This window comes from Kwoniella pini, chromosome 1 (assembly GCF_000512605.2).
Source record: "Kwoniella pini CBS 10737 chromosome 1, complete sequence".
NCBI classification, from domain to species: domain Eukaryota; kingdom Fungi; phylum Basidiomycota; class Tremellomycetes; order Tremellales; family Cryptococcaceae; genus Kwoniella; species Kwoniella pini.
Window position 1 is genome coordinate 3,193,204 of NC_091716.1, and position 21,680 is coordinate 3,214,883.

At 35.7% G+C, this 21,680-nt stretch overlaps 9 protein-coding genes across 9 annotated transcripts; 4 read left to right on the plus strand and 5 right to left on the minus strand.

The window, feature by feature from the left end:
- Window positions 1-211: 211 nt before the first annotated feature.
- On the minus strand, window positions 212-2,211 carry I206_101218 (uncharacterized protein; the record flags this gene model as incomplete). Its single annotated transcript, XM_019151890.1, has 8 exons — window positions 212-481; window positions 546-626; window positions 699-976; window positions 1,066-1,214; window positions 1,286-1,326; window positions 1,381-1,482; window positions 1,556-1,643; window positions 1,700-2,211. The coding sequence occupies 8 exons, from the start codon at window positions 2,209-2,211 to the stop codon at window positions 212-214; spliced, it is 1,521 nt and encodes a 506-aa protein (XP_019014028.1).
- Window positions 2,212-2,734: 523 nt separating this feature from the next.
- Window positions 2,735-3,375, plus strand: I206_101219 (uncharacterized protein; the record flags this gene model as incomplete). Its single annotated transcript, XM_019151889.1, has 2 exons — window positions 2,735-2,968; window positions 3,082-3,375. The coding sequence occupies 2 exons, from the start codon at window positions 2,735-2,737 to the stop codon at window positions 3,373-3,375; spliced, it is 528 nt and encodes a 175-aa protein (XP_019014027.1).
- A 312-nt stretch (window positions 3,376-3,687) lies between these two features.
- I206_101220 (uncharacterized protein) lies at window positions 3,688-4,578 on the minus strand (the record flags this gene model as incomplete). Its single annotated transcript, XM_019151888.1, has 1 exon — window positions 3,688-4,578. One exon carries the CDS (start codon window positions 4,576-4,578, stop codon window positions 3,688-3,690), a length of 891 nt encoding a protein of 296 aa, XP_019014026.1.
- Window positions 4,579-5,440: 862 nt separating this feature from the next.
- I206_101221 (uncharacterized protein) lies at window positions 5,441-7,098 on the plus strand (the record flags this gene model as incomplete). Its single annotated transcript, XM_070202345.1, has 6 exons — window positions 5,441-5,824; window positions 5,914-6,071; window positions 6,144-6,261; window positions 6,346-6,625; window positions 6,727-6,862; window positions 6,942-7,098. The coding sequence occupies 6 exons, from the start codon at window positions 5,441-5,443 to the stop codon at window positions 7,096-7,098; spliced, it is 1,233 nt and encodes a 410-aa protein (XP_070058446.1).
- A 218-nt stretch (window positions 7,099-7,316) lies between these two features.
- I206_101222 (uncharacterized protein) lies at window positions 7,317-8,773 on the minus strand (the record flags this gene model as incomplete). The annotated part of the gene is made up of 2 exons (XM_019151886.1): window positions 7,317-8,619; window positions 8,733-8,773. The coding sequence occupies 2 exons, from the start codon at window positions 8,771-8,773 to the stop codon at window positions 7,317-7,319; spliced, it is 1,344 nt and encodes a 447-aa protein (XP_019014024.1).
- A 713-nt stretch (window positions 8,774-9,486) lies between these two features.
- On the minus strand, window positions 9,487-11,646 carry I206_101223 (uncharacterized protein; the record flags this gene model as incomplete). The annotated part of the gene is made up of 8 exons (XM_019151885.1): window positions 9,487-9,639; window positions 9,702-9,826; window positions 9,894-10,003; window positions 10,135-10,712; window positions 10,767-10,818; window positions 10,870-11,060; window positions 11,131-11,293; window positions 11,513-11,646. 8 exons carry the CDS (start codon window positions 11,644-11,646, stop codon window positions 9,487-9,489), a joined length of 1,506 nt encoding a protein of 501 aa, XP_019014023.1.
- A 1,319-nt stretch (window positions 11,647-12,965) lies between these two features.
- On the plus strand, window positions 12,966-14,424 carry I206_101224 (uncharacterized protein; the record flags this gene model as incomplete). The annotated part of the gene is made up of 7 exons (XM_019151884.1): window positions 12,966-13,183; window positions 13,250-13,313; window positions 13,403-13,558; window positions 13,615-13,751; window positions 13,814-13,976; window positions 14,053-14,196; window positions 14,368-14,424. 7 exons carry the CDS (start codon window positions 12,966-12,968, stop codon window positions 14,422-14,424), a joined length of 939 nt encoding a protein of 312 aa, XP_019014022.1.
- A 345-nt stretch (window positions 14,425-14,769) lies between these two features.
- I206_101225 (uncharacterized protein) lies at window positions 14,770-16,566 on the minus strand (the record flags this gene model as incomplete). The annotated part of the gene is made up of 1 exon (XM_019151883.1): window positions 14,770-16,566. One exon carries the CDS (start codon window positions 16,564-16,566, stop codon window positions 14,770-14,772), a length of 1,797 nt encoding a protein of 598 aa, XP_019014021.1.
- A 478-nt stretch (window positions 16,567-17,044) lies between these two features.
- I206_101226 (uncharacterized protein) lies at window positions 17,045-21,330 on the plus strand (the record flags this gene model as incomplete). The annotated part of the gene is made up of 19 exons (XM_070202346.1): window positions 17,045-17,287; window positions 17,358-17,645; window positions 17,724-17,896; window positions 17,955-17,971; window positions 18,027-18,341; window positions 18,434-18,485; window positions 18,535-18,838; window positions 18,917-18,933; window positions 19,001-19,107; window positions 19,167-19,258; window positions 19,316-19,336; window positions 19,399-19,533; window positions 19,615-19,833; window positions 19,910-20,085; window positions 20,149-20,275; window positions 20,527-20,546; window positions 20,614-20,686; window positions 20,762-20,879; window positions 20,963-21,330. 19 exons carry the CDS (start codon window positions 17,045-17,047, stop codon window positions 21,328-21,330), a joined length of 2,865 nt encoding a protein of 954 aa, XP_070058447.1.
- Window positions 21,331-21,680: the final 350 nt, after the last annotated feature.

The window sequence follows — 21,680 nt, forward strand, 5'->3', positions numbered from 1 at the left end:
TGAAAAGGGGAAATACGTAATACATAGATATATATATATCAATCGAAATCAGTCGCGCAAGTGCCATTCCATTATCCTTCTAAATGAATGTCAACGATTGCAAATACATGAACACCATCCAAGTCGGGTCAAGATGGTATATCAGTCAAATACAAGGTATAGTACAAAGGCTTTCACTGGGATATTACAAGATATAGATCAAAACTCAAGACTACAATAATTTTCTACCAAATCTAAATAAATCTCCTTTTACAACTACATCCAAGCCAAACTCATCATTAATGTCCAAATGACTAACACGATTCTTAAATACCCTCAACAAAGGATTATCTTCCTCAATATTGTGTTGAGGATCCCCTGCGGACTTTGGAACAGTAGGTTCAGGTATGAGTGGGTTTCCAGTGATGATTGACCAAGCTTTAATTCTTCGATCAGATGAAGAGGCAAAAAGCGTCTTATCGTCGGGAGTGGTCGCCATTGCCTTTCCTGAGAATCAGCTATCATTCTCACCGAGAAATATAAGTCTTTAATAATTGACGACTTACGACATTAGAGTGGAAAGTATTGAAATGACCCTCAAATACCCTTAAAGGCTTATCACCAAATCTAACGTCAAACAATAACATCTGAATTTGGAACACAGCAAAAATTAGCAAGTTCAATGTATAGCACACTTGACATGCACGAATGTCCCTCACCTCATGATTCATCCCGCTGACGATACATCCCCAAGGAACAGCCGAATCATTCAACCTCTTCACACCAACAACAGCCTTCCCTCTCAAAGTGGACGCAACGATGTTCTGACTTCTGGTATTCACTCTAAGATCTTCAAGCGATACATTTCCTGATCTTTGACCTACAAAAACTAAATCTCGAGATACTTGATGTACGGTCAATGCGTCCGAAGGTAATCTACGAGGTGTTGAGCGGAGAGTCGAAGTGTAATTTACAGTAGTGATGGCTTTCGCTCCGCCTGTACATTTCTAGCATTGAGCTTGGATCATATATGAACTGAAAGAAATTGGCGCTTCGAATCGAATCAAGTGTTTGATTTGGACTTACCTATTGTGCAAACATCATCAAAACTGCTGAAACCATACATTTCAGATCTATGCAGATCCAATTCCGAATGACTCATGAATACATTGTCAAGATTTTCCGGATCCCTCTTGAAGATATGTAAATGTGGATCAGGACCACCGGCAATAGCTCTGAGTATTTATCAACTTCGACGTACTAAACTGGTACATTGAGAGAAGCTTATACGGTGGAGATTACTCACATCATCGTTAAACGTGGCACATCATAGTGAAACCCCACAAGCTAAGCGTTTAATAATCAGCAAAATTTGAGTATGTCAATGCAGAAGACTCTCACATTATGAGCGCACACTGAGAAGATAGCTGTATTACCATTCTTATGATGCATAACTAATTTCCCATGATCCGTTGTCGCGTAATACCCTTCATCACCAAATGCCTTTCGTCCAGAATTTATAAATCAGCCTTCAGCCTCAAAGTCAAGCTAATCAGATATGCGACCCTCAGCTCACTTTATAGGAAGTTATGATTTCACCATGACATCCACAAGAATGATGTTCTACATCTAATTCAAGATTACTCAACATTTGATCTTGTTTGCTAAATGATCCTTTCAATTAATCATAGCATCGACTGATATACATGAATAAACTGACCTCAAATTTTTATCCTGATTTCCATTTCCTCCAAACCTGATTCCAAATTTACTCTTCTTTCTTATTTTTCCAACTCTAGATAGTTTATTCCTTTGATCTTGCTTATAACATACTGGATCTGATGTAGATCCACTTCTATTTCTCTTCATATTGATACTGAAACATTCCGGTTGAGGTAAAGTTAATTGTTCAATATTTTTCATTTGATCCAGTTGGCGTAAATTATTCTCATTGGATTGCTGAGAAGTGTACGATCTTAATTGTTGATCATATCCATATTGATTTCTAATTTCTGACGTTGCATGATGAGATCTACTAGATGGTATCGAGGGTCTTCGTCCGATGAAATTAGAAGATTGAGAAGGAGACGAATATCCTGATGGTCCAGGTGTAGGTAATGGTCTTGTATCTTCTTCTGTAGGTATCACTATTGGTCCTTTAGGTGTTGGAAAATACCTATTTCGGATTGAGTCATATGTCATTCCAGGTAAATTACCTAATGGACCAGACATGGTGATTCAATCTCTGTCGAAACTCAATGTGGGTTGTAGATTTACTGCTCAAGAGTCTATTTATTATAGCTATTCAGAGGAGGTCTTGCTTGAAAGGGGAAATAGCTGACCAGTGGATCATGGAGCTAATTCCTGCAGCCCACGATGTTCAAGAATATGTTGGTATGATTAAACGTGCTGGATAGAGAGCGAGACAAGTCAATGAAGAAGACAAAAACGAGCGTGACAGTCAATATCAATTGAGAGAATAAATACACATTACTATGCTTCTTAGAAGTACTCAATTACATCGTTTGAATTACTTGTTCGGGGCTCAGAATGAATGATTGATTAGAATCGGGTGGCAAATACTGAAAATATCGGAAACCACGTGGTCTTTTAAACTCCCGAATTGATAAGTTAACAGTTAGTTGTATATATTGTATCGTACAAGAAGAAGACCTTCTTAAATTAATATTTTAATTTAAATGATCAAGTGCATATTGTTAGATACATGAAATAAGTAGATGAAAATCATTTGAAAATGACACAACCTACTCAAGCTGAAATATTCGCTGCATTATCAGCACAATCTTCTTCTTCTTCAAGATTTAAACCATCTACTAAAGAATATACATCATTTGAAAATCCAAAAGATGAAATAGTTTCTTCTTCAAATTCATTAAATAATAGAAAAATATATTGTTCAAGAGAAAAATGTTCTAGTTTAATTTTATTAAAAGGTGTTGCTAAATTAATTGAAATTGAAGGATCTATCGTAAGTTCTTATTTTATTTTTTTCCCCTTCCTTTCTTTCCATAATTATATATATATATATAAATATTCGTGAAAAATCACTTATGATTTAAAGTTATATTAAAAAATTTATAGTTACCTGATGATTCATCTTCACCTTTTATTAAATCTTCTTCACCACATTTATATTGGTCAATACCTTCAGGTCCATTTTCTTTTGAAAATATTGGATTTTCACGTCCAGATACATCAATAATTAATGATTCATTACCTAATTTTATACCTAAAGATGTAAATGAAAAATCAAAAATAAAATGGTTAATTTGTGCAGAATGTGATTTAGGTCCAATTGGATGGAGTTTTGAAGGTGGTAAAGGTGCTTGGTTAGATGTTAAGAGGCTGAGATATGAAGATGTTAAATCAGATTAGACAATATTTCATAAACAGAGTCCAAGGAAGTCTAGCTACCGGCAGGAGACGAGCATGAACAGCCAAGCAAAATAAACATGATGAAATGATTATGAGTTAGATATTGTATAATGGACATCCTGAGCGGAAAGAAGCAATTAGGTTGAAATCAACATTTTATTAGATTGCATGATGATGATGATGATGATACACATACTGCGATATCGTATAAGCTACAGAAAAATGATTATGATGTTTTACAGACTACTGAATTCAGTTTGTTATGACTTTTTACTTTTCCTCAGCTTTACTATAAGCTATTTGTCGCTTAGCTTACATCCCTTTCAATTCCTCAATTTTCTCACTAGCTTCACTCTTACCCAAATGCTCTACATCTTCACCCTCAACAACACCTTTTTGCTTTTCCAAAACCTTGATGAATCCCTTTTGCTTATCTGTAGCTGGCTCGGAACCTGTAGTCCAATTTTCAGGATGATCAAGATGAGCATCGGATCCAGGTACAGTCTCACCAGGGGTATTTGGAATAGTTTCATTATATGTTGTGGTGTCCACTTTATCAGTAGGAATAGTATCGGTTTCTTTATCATCGGTATTCGAAGTGGGAGTCTCGACGGCAATGTCTGTACCAGTTGAAGAAGAATCGTCAACTTTAGCTTTCTTACTAATTCTTTCTTCTTCCTTATCTTCGTTTTTAGGGGCAGAACCATTTTTATCAAAAGCACCATCTAACGTAGTTTGTTTCGAATCTTTAAGATCTTTTCCATCTTCATCAATCTCAACCACTTCATTATTTGAAGAAGATGATTTATCATTTTGACTGTTTTTGGTGGGTAAATTTTCTTTTTCCTTCTTCTCATCATTCTTTATTTCGGGTGTTTTATTGGTTTCGTCTGATGAAGCTTTTCGCTTTTCACCGATCTTAACAGTATCTTGTTTTTCAGAATCTTGTTCTTTCGCATTTGACTTATCTTGATTAGGTTTTTCACCTTTTTTAAGTGAGTCAATAATTTCACTTGCTTCACTTTTTCCTAATTCTTTTTTATCAATTCCTCCTTCTTCTTCAATCAATTCAGGATGTTGTTTTTCCAATACAGCTATAAATCCTTTCTGTTTTTCTGTAGCTGGTTCTAATCCTGTTGCCCATTGTTCAGGGTGATCTAAGTGATTAGCAGGTAATGGTGGTAGGGAATTAGGATCGGCCATTTTCTTTTGCGTAGACAAAAGGTCAAGTCAACTTTGGATATACGTCTTCACATAGGAAAGTACAAGACTCACCTTTGTTTGAGGGTTCAGATCAACTAGATTTTTTGTGCTGTAAATGGATAAGGAATAAGAAGTAAAGGAAAAGGGAGAAGAAATGCTGCTACGCGTGTATATATATATATATGGTTGAGTAATGTTCAATTCATTTGCAAGATCAAACGCGTCGATCGTATTTTGTTATTTGATCTGGTTACGTCATTAGGTCCCGTCAATGGATTGTCATAGATGACTCAACTTTCCCAAGGTTGTGATTTCTGAGATCAATTATGGACTTGCACTTCGCGATACCAGTGAAAACGCAGGGTCGCATTGAACGACTCATATATGAAAAGTGTTGGACCAAGTAATCCGCCCCGGACAGCCAGTGTCAATATGCCTACAACCTTCCGTGTGAAGCCAAAAGCATTTTGTTGTTGTTGCTCGCTATTGAGATCTCAACGTGAGAAGCACATAAACTTCACGCCATTCTGCAGTTCATCTCCCCTTCTTATGGTTGCACTGGCTGATTGGAATTGTCGCAAGGGATCCCATCGACTGAATGAATCGTCTACACATGACAGGTTTTTGAAGGCGGTCGATCAGCGCCACAATAATACCGGTAACCTATTAGTGCCACCGCTTATGATCCTATCTAGTAGTGAGATTAACCAGAACGCGTTTCAGATTAACCATTCCTCCCTCCACTAAGGGTCATGATGTCAATTTACATTTCAGCCAGATACACTTCATATCTATACATACTGCATATCTCTAAATAATCATACTCATATCCCTCACACAATCGTGAAGATATCCAGAAATAATGGACTCAGACCCATGGGCAGATGTTCCTACAACTCCAAAACTATCTTCTCAACCTACCAGTCCAACTAAATCATCATCATCTCCAAAAGCCTCATCATCTAAAACCACTTCACCTACAACAGAATCCATACTGCCTCCTCCTCCCAAATCTGAAGAAGAAGAAGAAGCTGATGGATTTGATGACTTTGATGATTTCGATAATAATATAGCTCCAATTGCTGGACCTAGTAATGGGAAAATGAACTTAAATGAGAATGAACAAGAGGATGATGATGGATTTGGTGATTTTGGTGATTTTGAAGAAGGGGATTTTGAAGGATCTCAACCGGGAATATCAGGAACAAGTTTTGTCGAAGAATCTATAGGTCAAGCTGAGCGTTGGGTAAGTAATGCCGACTATCTGGTTACGTTGCCTGATCAATCAACTGTAAAACAATGTATTGCGCAAATAAGCTAATTTTATCGGTTTAGCACGCTCTGAATTTACGACCATTCCCACCTAAAGGAGAACTATTGGATCAGCTATCGACATTATTATCACCAATATTTCAGCCGGATAGCGAATACTTGACGGACGATCAGCCTCGTATAGGTAATGGTTTGTCGCAGGTCTTAGTGGATGAAGCTAGGTTGGTCAATCGACTGTCATCTTAATCAGGTTGCTCAAAGTAGACTGGAAAGCTGATGCACAAGTCTATCAGTCGAGATATATACGCTCAATTGACTTCCACACCAATGCTCAAGCAACTCGATTGGACTAGGTCAAGAGTAAGGCGAGAACATTTGATATCTATGGGTGTACCTGTCAACCTGGACGAAGTAAGTTCATCGATATTGATCCGTTATCTATTAGTCTTTTACGCCCTCAATCGTATGTTCCACTAATTGATAACATGATTACAGGTCGATTCTCACAGATTATCAGCATTACCTCCTCTACGGATAACGACAAATATTAATCCTGTTCCTCGTAGAGCAGAATCATTAGACGTGAATGGAAGAAATAGTTCATCGTCATATAAAGGTAAATCTAGAGAAATATCACCTAATGCAAATACAGTACCGAATAGTGCAAGTATCTATTCAAACGGTACGCAAAAAAGAGGAATAGGTAAATATGGATTAGGCGAGAAACCAGAATTCCAAGTTGAAAAAGCTGAAGAGTATTGCGGATTAGAAGAAGGTTAGTTCTCTTTTTTTTTATCGGTCCTGGAATAGATCTCCTGTTCTGTTTCATCAAAAAAATGAAACTATGCTAATTTTCACGATTATCAATCACGTTAGATCGTTTATCGCTTTTGCCTTTAGCTTCATTACAAAAACTACAAGCTGAATTAGCGCAAACTTCTGCAATGGCTTCATCAAGATTAGCATGGGAATTACAATTAAAAGATGCCCAAACACAAGATTCAACAACATAGTAAGCTTGTTCCCACAGTATTAATGAAAATTTACTTTATTTCCTGTTCACTTGCATTAACCCTTTTCTTCTCACTTAGTAACGGAATGATATCTGAACTTATTTCAAATGCTGCCAAAGTCAAATCAGCACAAATTTCATCCGGAGGTGTATTTAGAAAATCATCTGTTAAAAAACCTCAAAGTGTTAGTGGAACTGTTACACCTAGAAGGACTGGTAGTCCTGGTATGTGGTAATTAGTTGTTAGATGCATCAACTTTACATGTAATTGAGAATACAAAGAATACAAAGGTTATTTCTATTCGTTACCGCTTATCATGTACCATACATGCAATTATTACTGATAAAACAATTGTGCTTACACTTATGCCACTGATCGATAATTTATGAAAGGTGATTCTACTTCTAGATGACTGATGAAAGCTGAATCTACAAACACTACGTTAAGTACTAATTACCATCTCTGTTTAGTTTGACTGTCATTTCTTGATCTTCGATTTACCAAAGTATTTGGTGAATTAGATCTAGATCTAATTGTTAATTCTTCTTTTTCTAAATTATAATTAGAATTATAATTATAATTAAAAGAATTTCTTCTTGAATTAGGTTCACTATTATTTTCAAAATTAAATTTATTTGAAAAATTATTAATAGAATTATTATAACTATTATTAATTGATTTTCTTCTTCTTCTTTTTTCATTTCCACTTAAAGAATTTTCATTTATCCATTGATTTGAACCTAAAGGTTCAATATCAGGTAAAGACATTGGTTGTGGTAATGCAGCTGATTCTTTTTTAATAAAAATTGGTGGTAATGGACTTGGTTTTAAAGGTAAACTTGAAGGTAATTTAGGTAAAGGTAATGAAATTTCATTTTGAGAAGGAGGAGAATTATTATTGTTATTATTATTATTAGGTGAGTTTGATCTTAATTTATTTATTGTTATAGATTTATCATTAAATTGAATAGGTTTAGGTTGTAAAATGTTATTATTATTATTTTTTGAATTAGAATTAGAAAGATTATTTTGAATTGGAAAAGGAGGAGCAAATGGATTCAATTCATTTCTATCTTTTGAAAATGATGATGATAATTTTGATGATGATGTTTGTGAAGAAATTGAACAAGTAGAATTACTATTTGATCTTGATAATTTTTTTTCAATTTCAATTAAATTATTAGATAAATTTTCTCTTGAACCTATTCTAATACCTAAATTATTTATTGAATTTGAATTTGAAGAATTAATAAGATTATCTTTTTCAAAATGTTGAATTTGTTTTTGTTGTTGTTCATATGAATTTAAAGGAATTTTATTTTCAATTTGATTAAATTTAAATGGATTTTGAAAATTAATTAAAATTGGAAAGTCATTTTCTTCTTTTAAAATAGATTTATAATTAAATAAATTTTCATCTTCCCCTTCAATACTTGTTGATATATTTGATTTATCACAAGGATGTTTTTCATTTTTTGTTAATTCTGGAATAGGTAAATCTTTTGAAATTGGTAAATTATCAAATAAATTTAAATCAAATTCTGATTTTCCTTCCAATTCATCAATCCATTTATTTGAATTGGAATGAGAGGGAAAACGTAAGATAGGAGTAAAAGAATTTAATCTTTTTGTTAATTTTCTTTCTGATTGAGATTCTGAAAAATCATTGATAGCTAATGAAATTAATTCAGAACGAGAATATGATTTTGATTTTGATTCTGGTTTAATTGAGTTAGGTTGTTTATCATTCTCATTACTATTCAACAAAACATATTTCATCAGTTTTCTTTTTGTTATAAAAATAATCAAATTTGTTTTTCAAAAAGGCAGTCCTTGTAAACAATGATCATTGAGGATATCTGTACTCACTTATCATGCAAATGCGAAATTCCTTTTGGTGAAGTCAACATTTTTGTGAGTAATTCAAGGTAAAAAATGTCGAAATTGATACAATCTTCTTATTTTTGGGGAGAAATTGAATAATCCTTGTAAGAATAAGTAGTTTAATTCTAGATGTGTTGATGAATCAATCAATCAATATATATATATATCTACTGACATGACATAATCAAATACCAAAACAAAATACAATTATCATTCTTCCTTAGATATATTGATAATCTCAAAACAAAACATCGTTTGTAATTGATAATAGAATCTTTCCTATATATGAAAGGAAGAATTCTTATCATTCCTTTATTTATCAAGTCGATTAAAATACAATAAGGGGTAATTGAATTATCAAAGGAAAAGTTTAAAAACCTTTTTGCTATTATCTTACAAGCTTTTAATGGATTAGAAATGACTAATCAGGTAAATAGATAATTTGATTTGAGTACGTTACAAATAAAGTTTTACAATTTTTTGCATATTATTTAATCATTACATTATCATATTTCTTCATTCCACTTATCATTACTCACTCTCCCTCTCCCTTGATAGCTGTCACCCCACCTAATTCTCGCAATCGCTTGTGGAAATCATACTATCTGTCATGCATTGATAGATTAATCACCTTCTTAATGATATATTACTGGTTGTCGACCGTGATGAAAGGAGAAAGAAGTCGCTCTGGTTGCGTATAATGAAAACCCGGACATTTATACAAATTTGAAATCAATTACTAAGCATGAGTGAATCTAATAACCATGACACTCAAATTATCTGTTGAGTAATTTGACATGGCGTGATCGAGCAAGTATTTCGAAGCATCTTGAGGATCGGTTATTTGTCGAATAAGGTCTACAGCTTCTTGATCTTCACATACATCCCAGAGCTATCACAGGGCAAGTGAGATATTAGCCTTAGTATTGTCGCGGTATAAAATAGCTGGCTTACCCCATCACAAGCCACAATCAAGAATTCATCTTGCTCATCCAAGGCTGTCTCTGTTGTATATGGCGAGCCGACCACAAACTCCTTCATTGACGAATCACCAAGAGATCTGGTCACAGCAAGGACACCTATTACACGTCTCGTCAGCTGCCTTTAGTCAACCTGTAAAGGCTAGCTGAAACGCCTACGACTTACCATTGACCCGGTTGTTCATCACAAAGCCACCCGCATCTGTGATTCGCTTTGCTTCTTGCGCATCAGATCCCTTGTGGTCATACGTCAATCGGACAGCTTTACCTCCTCGGCTGGAAAGCGAAGTAAATGTCAGCTCGCCGATCGGTCAGGAAAGGACTACTCGTTTTCGCAGACCAATGGGCGGCAAGAGATAAAGGATGGGCAACTGGATAACGATAGGTGTGAGAGAAATGCGACGTACCAAATGACAGCTCGCGCATCACCGACATTAGCCGTGTAGAGCACTCTTCGAATGTTTGGGTTCTCTCCCGGATCTATAGCTTCAACTTTTGTACCGTCTTCAGCCTTGATTCCATCTTCATCATCTTCCGCTAAAGCATTATCATCGTCCTTGTTGTTCGTTGCAGAAGAACCAGTAAGAGATTTAACGAAATCTTTGATTCGTTTGGAAGACATTCTCCTGGCCAAACCACCTGAAGAGCTTGATCCATTACCAAAAGCACCAGCTCCTCCAACTTGTCCAGAAGTTCCTCCTCCCATCGAAGACCTTCTCGATCCAGGTTGCATAGCGGTTTGAGCTTCAAGTTCTTCTTCACCTTTGCCTTGCATCAATCCTCTAGGCTGTAAACCCGAATTGAGGAACCCTTTCTTCTCATCTCCCTTTTCTATCCTAAGGAACGCTGTTACTGCTGTACAACCTGAAGAAGTCTTTCCAGCTTGAGCGAGACGAGAGAGACGTGAGTCAACAACGTGGAATGTTTTATTCATAAGATCTGGGATGGGCTGATCCGGTTGCGTAAGGATGGCGTCGAGAAGATACTGCAATGCGCGTCATTAGCCTCACAATCCCAAGCATACAATCAGGTGACCCACTTCATGAAAGTTTTGACCACACCACTCGGCAGCATGTTTACCCGCATGTCCACTATGAAAGAAGATCAGTTGAACAGCAATTAAGAAATCCTTAGCAACGTACTCGAAGACAGCAAAATATCCTTGGCCCTTCACTGCAGCGAAATCATAGACGAAACTATGAGCATCTTCCATCGTTCGCCTACATCGTTTGTTCTTGTCTTCGCTGACACCGACTCGGAAAGTAACCTTGCTGGATGATTGATCGCTGCTCTTCTCCGGTGTATCGGTTGGAGCGGGATGTCGATTGAGTACCTACAATGATCATATATGAGCATGTCGCTGGCGAGAGCAGTGCAATCTCCTGTAGGAAAGGGTCACTTACTCCGAAAGTATTCTCACTATCTGCGACTGTGATAGTTTTGCTCCGTGCGTTTGGACCATCACTCAAACCACCGGGACGAATGGGCACCTCAGGTGAGTTGGCGGGAGATTCGGAATCTGACATAGATATGGGAGTGGTAGTCTGTTGTGGTGAGGTCACAGCACTGTGAGGTGGAATGTTGCAAGATAGATAGAAGTAAAGTGGATTGGATGTTAATGTGAAGAGGCGATGGGATGAAAGTAAGGATTGAACAGTGACGGTGCATTCAGTAGGAACGAAGATATGGACAAACAACGAATTTGATAAGGTCAAAGGGCATGTCAAGTCATACACATCAATAAGCAATATATTCGGGTCTTGATGAAAAGGAACAGGTACTTACATTCCACCTTGTCCCATGGTAGCGGAGTTGGCTATTGATTTAATCATGAAGTCAGAAACTCTCCTATTCCACTTTGGCTTTTTGGTATTCTGATCTTTATCGATGATGTGAATGGTAGATTTGGAATTTGACATATGATGATGGCTGATAAACAATTATAGGGATGCAGAATGTGATGGAGGTCTGTAATGGATCCAAAGGATGACGATGTCAATGCCAATGTGGAGGAGAGGCAACGATGAAAGTACAAATACAACAATCTGATAACTTTATTTTGAATTGCAAAATGCGATAAAGAGAAATAAGGATAGAAATGAAACGTACAATCATCTTTATTTGAGGATACGAGGTCAGCTAAAGTTGGGTGATCAGGATGTGCTTTGGACAAGGAGCTTTGTGAGTTATTTTCATGATTATTTGATAACATGATGTCTATGGTGTGGTGGTGTATAACCTATTTCTTTAAGGGTTTCTAGCAGATCTGGCCTAGATTCCTATGTGGAGGTAGAGTGTACTATATTGAGTAGATCCTTTACTGTAGAGCTTGGCAAGTTGATGGAAATAGTCTATTGCTGAGCTAAGCAGAAAGTAAAAGTGAGAGAGAGTCGTGTGGTACGCGTAACCTCGGGCTCACGGTAGTCGGTCGATTGTTCGTAAAGCAGTTAGTTGTTGATCAATTTGATTCCGGTGTAATGAGATTTAACTGCAATTGTAGGTTAGGAATAAGAGTTTGGAGATGTAGATGGAATAAATAAATGTATGTATTGATTGAATATGGGAAGGAGTGAAGATTGAAGTTGTTCTGAACAGAATTAGATCTTATACATGAATGGTGACAAGATTATGATGAATGATGGATGGATGATGACGATGATTTCTTTAATCGTTTTAAGAAAAGACAATTGCGGAATTTGATTTATTAGGTTAGTACCATACCATACAAAACACAGCTCAGCTCAAAAACGATTTCGGTGGTGCGTCATCTCTTTCCATATGAGACTAGTACGAGTAATATTTAATATTGTTTTGTAAGTTTATGCCGTTACCGCTTTGACGCCTAGATGCATGCCCCACTGCATATAATAACAGCTTGAATCTTTACCATTTAATTCGATCACACCCCCTGACCGGATACTTTGTTAATCATTATACTACGAATCATTTATGACACGTCATGATTTACATTATACTGTATCCGGTTGTATGCTAATGGTGAATAACCGATGAAGCGATTCATTGAAAATGATTTTGTGGTCGGATTTATCACCGGCTAACAGTAATTCAAACATTCACAATTCACTCGCCGACATCAATCCAATATATATAACTACTGCGACCATCTTATTTACTCTCATCTCCTTAGATCCTGCACATAGGCATATATCTAGATACCCCTTCTTAATCCTAATTATACCCTTTTCTGCCCAATTTAGCGCCTACCAAAGCTATAAAAATGTCAGATGAAGGTTCAGATATAGAGCTTTCGTCATCTAAACAAACTGTTGATCCTGTCAAATCATTCTTATCTGGAGGTTTCGGTGGTATATCTTGTGTATTGGTTGGACATCCATTTGATTTGACAAAAACAAGATTACAAACTGCTTCTCCTGGTACTTATACTGGTGCTGTTGACGTAGTAAGAAAAACTATAGCTCAAGATGGTATAAGGGGGTAAGCTATAGTTCAATCTCGTAGGCAAAAACTGATATATTGGCTAACATTCACGTGTCTGAACAGTATGTATAGAGGTATTACACCTCCTATATTAGGTGTTACCCCTATCTTTGCTATCTCTTTTTGGGTAAGCCAACTTTGGCCCACTTTTCGAAACAGCTATGATGTTCCTATAACGAAAAAGAAAAACCCATACTAACTGCTAATCATTTTTAGGGATACGATCTTGGTAAACGATTAGTATACTCTTTCACACCTGATAGAACTTCTCAATCATTATCTATAACCGAATTGGCGATTGCGGGTGGATTTAGTGCTATACCTGCTACACTGGTAGCTGCTCCAGCAGAGCGAGTCAAAGTATTATTACAGGTAAGTCAGCTTCCCGAATCTTATGGACGTGAATGGGAGTTAACGTAGTAATTCAGGTACAAGGACAAGGCGGATCATCTATGTACAACGGACCTATTGATGTAGTCAGAAAATTGTACGCAGAAGGTGGATTAAGAAGTTTATTCAGAGGTACTTTCGCTACTTTAGCAAGAGATGGCCCTGGAAGTGCGGTGTATGTAATTCAGCGGGCATCGCGTTATAAGCTTTTCTTTTAGCTGATTTTACTGATCGCAGGTATTTCGCAACATATGAATTATTGAAAAAACAACTCTCATCAGCTCCAGAAACTTTACCAAATGGTGACAAAGCACCTGCGCCTCCTTTATCTTTACCTGCTATCATGGCTGCAGGTGGTACAGCAGGTGTAGCAATGTGGAGTTTAGCTATTCCTCCTGATGTAAGCATCCTCTTTGGATTTTTGCCCAGTTGGCTATTACGCGGGACAAGGAATTAGCTGATAAGGTGAATTATAGACTATCAAATCTCGTCTTCAATCAGCACCTCACGGAACATATACTGGATTTATGGATTGTGCTAGAAAATTGATAGCTGCAGATGGAGTCACTGCTTTATGGAAAGGGTTCGGTCCAGCTATGGCTAGAGCTTTCCCTGCTAATGTGAGTTGCATATTTCTTCCCGAATACCCGGAAATCCATATTCTACACCTCTAGACTCGCCGTCATTGCGACTGAGAACTACACATCCGTCTTCTACCTCTACTCCTCCATAGACATCACAAACACAATCCATCTTGAATGTGTTCTTTTTGCTGATTCTGTTGATTGTAGGCTGCTACTTTCGTTGGAGTGGAATTATCACTCAAAGCGATGGAGAAAATGTGGTAAATAATTCCGGAGGTTCATTAGTGGTTTCGATCGATTTGCCTTAGAATGGTTGAGCATGTATGGAGAAAGATGTAGAAAAGCGGGTACTCCTATTTCATGAAATTTGGGCTCCATATATATACCATTGTTCGTTACATAGCATTATGCATGATGGATAAATGACATAAAACTGATACCAGATACTCATACTGTTTCTATTTGCGTACATGTTTAAGACTATATTACTGTCCGTCAAAGGTGATATCCAAACAAATGTTACAATACTCAACTAACGATTTCTATTATCCATCAACATTGTACAGTACATATCGTTCAAGTCAACTTTTAATAGTGACGTATATATTTCTATTTAACTTTCGGAGTTTCTGTAACCCACTTAGGACCTCTTTTACCTCCTGTGGAAGTACGTTTTTTCTTCTTTTCAATAGGTGTTGAAGGATTAGAATTATCATTCAAAATTGGAGTTGAAGGTAAAAGTGATAATCTTTTTTTACCATTAATTAAATTATTAATAGGTGTGGTGGTTGTTGAAATTTTTGAAGGAGTTAAAATAGGTATACTTTGTTTTTGAGGACTAAGTATAGGATAAGGAGGAGGTTTATCAAATGTAGAAGAATTATAAATTGATTTTTCATTTATTGTTTTTTTAAAATTTACTTTTTCTATAATTGAAGTTGAAAATGATTTTGTAGTGTTATGTAATGGTAATTCTAAGTTTGATTTTGAACTAGAAGAAGAGGAAGAAGATTCAGATGATGTATCTGATAAATTCGATATAATTTTCTTTTCAATTATATTAGTTGAGGTTGGAGGAGGTGAAGTTTCTTTAAATACTTTTTGACTATTTCGCTTTGTGATTTTCGATGTCGTTTTTGGTTCAGGTGGAATTTGAATTGTCTTTTTGACTTCTTCCTCTTTCTCAGATTTCTTTGATTTTTTATTCTTCTTTTCTTTTTCATGTATCAATTCATTGTTGATTTTGTCATTTGATATTGATATTGGTATTTCTTCTTTTTCTTTTGGTTTTGATCTACTTTTCCTTGGCGCTTTTACTCTAATTTTTTCACCTACCTCTCCATTAGAAACTGTATCATCATCCTTTTCATTCCCATTTACCACCAACTTATCCACAATTTCCAATTCATTTTCATTTGGCCTCCCCGAACTCGTTTCCTCTTTTTCTTTTTCTTTTTCTTTCTCCTTTGCTTTTGCTCTAGATTTCCTCGGTGCTTTCACTTTGACTGTTTCGACTTGGAAGTCATTCTCGTTTCCATTCAACTCTTTCTCGTTTCTATTCAACTCTTTCTCATGTTCATCTCCATCTCCGTTCACCACCGACTTATCAACATTGTTCAAATTGTTGCTATTTGTTTCTCCCGTTACGGTTTCCTCTTTTTCTTGCTCCTTTGCTTTTGCTCTAGATTTTCTCGGTGCTTTTACTTTGACCGTCTCCTTCTCATTCTCATTCCCGTTGAGGCCTTTCAAATGTTCATTTCCATTCGTTAAAATCTGATTCACATAACCCATACTACTCGCTTCTGAATTATTTAAATCACCTAACCAAAAAGCAGCTGAATTACCAGTATTTTCAATTCTAAAAGCATGTTCAGGTACATTAATATTATTTGTAGATAAATTAATTCTTTTTATTTTTGCTTTTTTATTATTTTGTTTTTTACTTTTCGGTTTTATAAAAGTTTTTGAAGGTGTACCTACTAAACTTTCAACTTCAATTTCACTTCCAATATCAATAGATTTTGAAGAAGGTGAATTATTATTATCAAAATCAAACCAAATAACAGGTAATGGATGTGAAAAAATTGGTTTATCTTGTTCTTCTTCTCCTTCTCTTATTTCTTTTCTTTTTCTTTTTCTTTGAATTGATATTGGTGGAAGAGTATATTGAGATTTAATTGAACTTGGTATAGAAGGATTCATTAAATGATATTGAATAATTTGTTCTTCACTAAATGATGGTATTTGAATAATAGGTATTAATGATTCTTTATTAATCGTTTGTTTTTTCTTCTTCTTTTCTGATTTTAATTTTGAAGGTATGATAGAAGTTGAAGCTTCATTATGATCTTCTGAAATTTTCTCAATAGGTTGCGTAGCTTTTTCTTTTTCTTTCGACTTGACCATTTTGAAAACGTTGATGAGAAGAATAAGAAAGTTTAAGTGTCTATTTTGGCCTGTTTAATAGATTGTGAATTTGTGAAAGAGCTAATCGACGACTTTAAATTGAAGCGATATGCTTGGAACTAATAGGCTCGTTGATGATATAGATTGTAAACATTTCAAAATAAATAACAAGAGCATCAGGCACAATACTCCTTAAGGGTATCCTCGCAAAATCCAATTATATTATGCCCCTTGTTACATAAACTTCCTCCCTTTATAATTAATCAAAGAAATGCTATTTCACTATCCTTTCTACTTGCTCCTTATTTTTGAGTGTCACTAACTTTTGCATGCATTTCACTTGATTTTAGGAATGATATGCAATATGTTGCCCATCAATTGTGTTTACTGCCTGTGTTTGCTGAAATTTGCACTTGAACTCACTAGTGCACTGAATCCTGTCAAAAATTGTGAAAAGTATGAAATATCAATAACATCCATGGCACCATTTACCAACTTAATGCGTTTAGGGATTCAACAACCTCATTATACACCTTATCATCATAATGAACATATACTACCAAGACAACAAGCTGCAACGGGAACCATATCAGCTAATATCCCAACTTCATCAACTGTAGAAGGATTATCTGCAGATGGATTAATTAAGCAAGCTGAGAATCATTGGGATGTCTCAGCTACTAGTATATTAGCAGCATGGGTAGCTACTATGATTGGAATTGTAAGTTTCAGAAAGTCATTCACATGTTCAGAACCCACAAATAACTGAGTTGTCATGATTGTTGATGCAGGTTCTAATCTTATTATTATATTCATGTGTCCGCTTAAAATGGAGGAGAATTTATTTACCAAGATTAAGATTACGTAAACCTGGTAATACAATTGAAGAGAAAGCTGAGAAGAAAGCTTTAGAAGCAAAGTATAAAGATGATAAAGTAGTTTTAAGAAAAAAGTTAAAAGACTTTGAGAAGAAGAGATATCAAGAAGAACCAGAGTGCTATCCGGGGTTCATTAGGGATATTGATGGAAGATGGAAAGAGATTGAATGTGATGGTAAATGGGTTGGGAAAGCTCCAAAGGTAAGGAAATGTGTTATTCTTACTAATGGAAGTGAACATTTTGGAAGATTGATTGAATACTGACAGAGGTCAGTATAGGCTCCGCTGACCTTTTTTGGTTGGATGAGATCTGGTTGGGATGAGACCAAAATTGAAATGATGTCAATTATACCTACATGGTTATGTTGTTGTTGGGGTTTCATTGGTATAAATCACTTTTCCAATGGTGGAAAGAAGGGCAAACAATCAACAATATTTGATCAGGATGTGAAGTGAGTTTATAATATTAGTGTTGCATTTGCAGTATTGATCTTTTAATGGAGGGAATAGGTCACTCAAAATGATAGGTAAATATACACTTCTCGTTTCATCACTGAAGTGATTACTGACATGTTGATATAGGATTAGATGCGGTGATTTACTTAATGTACCTTCGGGTATTAAAATACCTTTTTGCAACAATTTCAATCTTTGCAACTATATTAGCATTTGCAAATTATAGAATCAATACAGAGACTATATATGGAAGTACAAACTCATTATTCACAAATCTAGCAATCAATAATTCCACTAATAAAAGTGAAAAAAGCAAAAATTCAACTAATACCAATGTGATTGAAAATCCAAATTTACTCACTGCTGCAAATATCACAAGTAATGGTTTATTAGTACATATGTGTTTTGAAATTCTAGTTACTATGCTTGTTATTATATTTGGTAAGCTAAACTCATATTCTTCTTCAGCTTTTCTTCACTGAAGGCAATAACATATCAAATATACATTTAATCACTGATACACCTGGTGGTAGTGTTGAAAGCTTCAAACCATCATCAAAAATTAGTACAAGAATGGGAAAGAATGTGAGTCTAAGATACCATACATCTTAATTCAATCTAAACTTTTTGTTAGGAACCATAATGAAATATCCTTCAAAACTCTTTTTATAACAAATTTATCAATGAGAAATACAATAAAAGAAACAAAGAAAAAAATTCGTAATTTTGTGATTGGAGATATCTCAAGAGATGAAGAATGTCAAGTTTGGTTTGCAGTACATCCTTTGAATGCTTTAGAAAAGAGAATTGAAAAGTTTAAAAAGAAACAATTCTCAAAAGCTATTAAAGCTGTTGCTATGGAAACTTTCTATGAATCACAAGGCAATGAAAACCATCTTTATGATAGTTGTTGGGATCGTATTATTGGTCGTAGTAAGGTATGTAAAACTTTAAAAATTAAATTGTTTCATGGATATAAAATCAGCCATAACTGAAGATTCTTTTCTTCTCTTCAGAATGCAAGAACCAAAGTGTAAGATCATACTAAGATGTCTATCTGTCAGATATGGCCATCAGCTTACTCTGGTATTGCATTTTAGGAGAGAAGCAATTGATGAGAAAGAAGCAATTGAAAGGATTCAAAAGAATATACGGGAAGATGAATATGCTTCAAGTCCAAATCAACTTGGTGGGACAATAACAGCTGGTAAACCTTTGAAATTAGCATTGAGAGTGAAGATATTTGCTAATCAAGCTTTTGTTTAGCTTTTGTGTCTTTTCCAACCGCCAAACGAGCTAAAGAAGTACTGATGAGTAGGAGAGTGGAACTCTCCAAAGCAGGGTATAACTTACAGAAAGTGAGTAGTTATCATACATGTCTTGATACACTTTTAGACTCATCATACCATCTTTAGGCTCCAAGAACACATAATGTGGTAAGTGCATTTCTCATTAGCTCATCCAATAAGACTTTGTAATGATCTTGCTACTACAATAGCTGTGGAGAAACCTTGAACAAGACGCCAAATCACGTGCTTCTCACAAAACATTTGGCAAAGTTGCTCTGATATTTGTGTGTTTTCTAAATACAATACCTGTTATGGGTATTGTTCTTCTCACTAATATAGGTATTGTGAGTTCTTGACCTTCTACCCAAAGGACAAGTAAACACTGATAAAATCATTTAATTCTTACATTTCCCACTTTTTGATAGGCTATTGATCGCTATCCAAGTCTTGCAAAAATGCAAGAAGAATCCCAGTTCTGGAAAATCATATTTATGGTAATTGAAGGTGTTCTGCCAGCTACAGTTGCAGCTATATTTTCTTATTTCTTACCATATATTATGAGAGAATTAAATAGGTGGTCAGGTTCAATTACAAGAGGTCAATTGGATAAAGATCAAATAAGACAAGTATTCATTTTTCTCTTGGTAAGTACAGTATCAATATCACTGTCTATCTCAGACCATATTAGTGGCTCATTTCTGATGCTAATAAAGATTTCAGGTATCTAATTTTATTGTTTTCTCCTTAATTGGAGTATTATACGAGACTATCTCTGGCATATATACAAAAATAGGAGAAGAATCTGTAGAAAATATTTATAGAAGTTTAGGTGATCTACCAGCTAAAATTACTAGAGCTTACATCTCACAAAGCTTATATTGGTTTTCTTGGTATCCGTTAGTGTTAATTCAGCAAGTTCAGCAGGTTGATGGTGGTCAAGCTAATATGATTGATATTAGAATCCGATCAATTGTCATGTGGTTACAGCTCTTGCAAGTCCCTAGATTACTTATGAAAACTCCTCAATTACTGAAATTCAAGACTCCTCAAGATTTGGCAGAAGTGACTTTAGCCATTCATTTTGAGGTGAGTGAGCTTCTTGAATTCAAATCAAAGTGTCTTGATAAAGTACCTAATTGTGAATTTTCTACACTGGAATATAGTTTGGTAAGTTCCTCATCCTTGATGGTTCATAACTTCCAGCTCAGCCTGCATACTGATACCCTGAGTTCATGTGTTCAGCTTTGGAGTACTCATTCATTGTAAGTTCCCATCCCCATTCTCACTTGCGCGCTGCTGCTTGAGACCTGACAATTACTATATTACCACCTAAGCAGATCTTTGCAATGTGTGTTGGGTAAGTTGAAATAACCAACTTTATGGATAAGGATGTGAAGAGTTGATGATCTCATTGGGACAAGCAGTCTCATCTATGCTCCTTTGGCACCTATTGTTGTGATTGGTGCCACTCTACACTTTTGGTCAGCCCACATTGTAGTAAGTGTGAATTTCTCTCAATTCGTTCTTATCCATACCAACAAATTGATGATGGTCTGTATTCTGTACGTATAGCATAGCCAATCTCTGAAATATGTGAATGATGCCAAAGAAACTGACGGAGAGTGCTGGTGGGTCATCATCAATCGTTTATTGATTGGTACAGTCTTTATGCAATGTTTGATGGTCCTTAGTAAGTTAAAAAGGACTTCCATCACTTCCATAAGTGCTTCCTGCATAAGTGCATATGATGCTTATTAAATCTTACTTACACAGCTGTCACTTTGAAAACCCAATCACCACCTATGGCAGTAGCAGCAGCACTTCCAATCTTCCTTATCTTCATCTTCAAATTGTACCTGAACAAACATTTCAATCAAAATGATTTATACCACATATCAGCTAATTCCAATGACTATTTGGAAAAAAAGTCAGATTATCTGTTAGAAAAGTACGAACCTGATGTTTTAAGAAAAGATTGGATGCCTACAGGCAGAGCTATAAGCAAGAGTAGAAGGTTAAGGGAAAGAGCTATCAAGCATGTACCTGATATTACACAGCTTGTGGAATCTTGGAAGACAGATAATAGGGTAGTGCACAGAAAGAAGTTGAAATCTTCCAAGAAGCGGGGAGGCTCATCTTGAACAACTCCATATGCATAGTATGGTGGCAGTCTGATGTTCCTGACCACTGAAAGCCAGACATGCATGAACAAATTGAAGTGTTAGCAATAAAAAAGCAAGCCAAAAACCCTGAAACGGCGGAGCGGGGTTACAAAGTATTTCTGATGATAATTCTAAAAAGTATAATCAACCTGCAATTACGTTCCGCCTCAGTCTAGGAACGCTTTTTATACGTCATACCTGGGGTAACATTCGCAAATGATCCACTACGAAGGGTACGAAAATGCATGTTGATACTTTTTCACTCTCCCTCAAACGTCATTTCACGGATGGCACCATCATACCTCGTCTTCAAGGTATTTAAGAAGGAA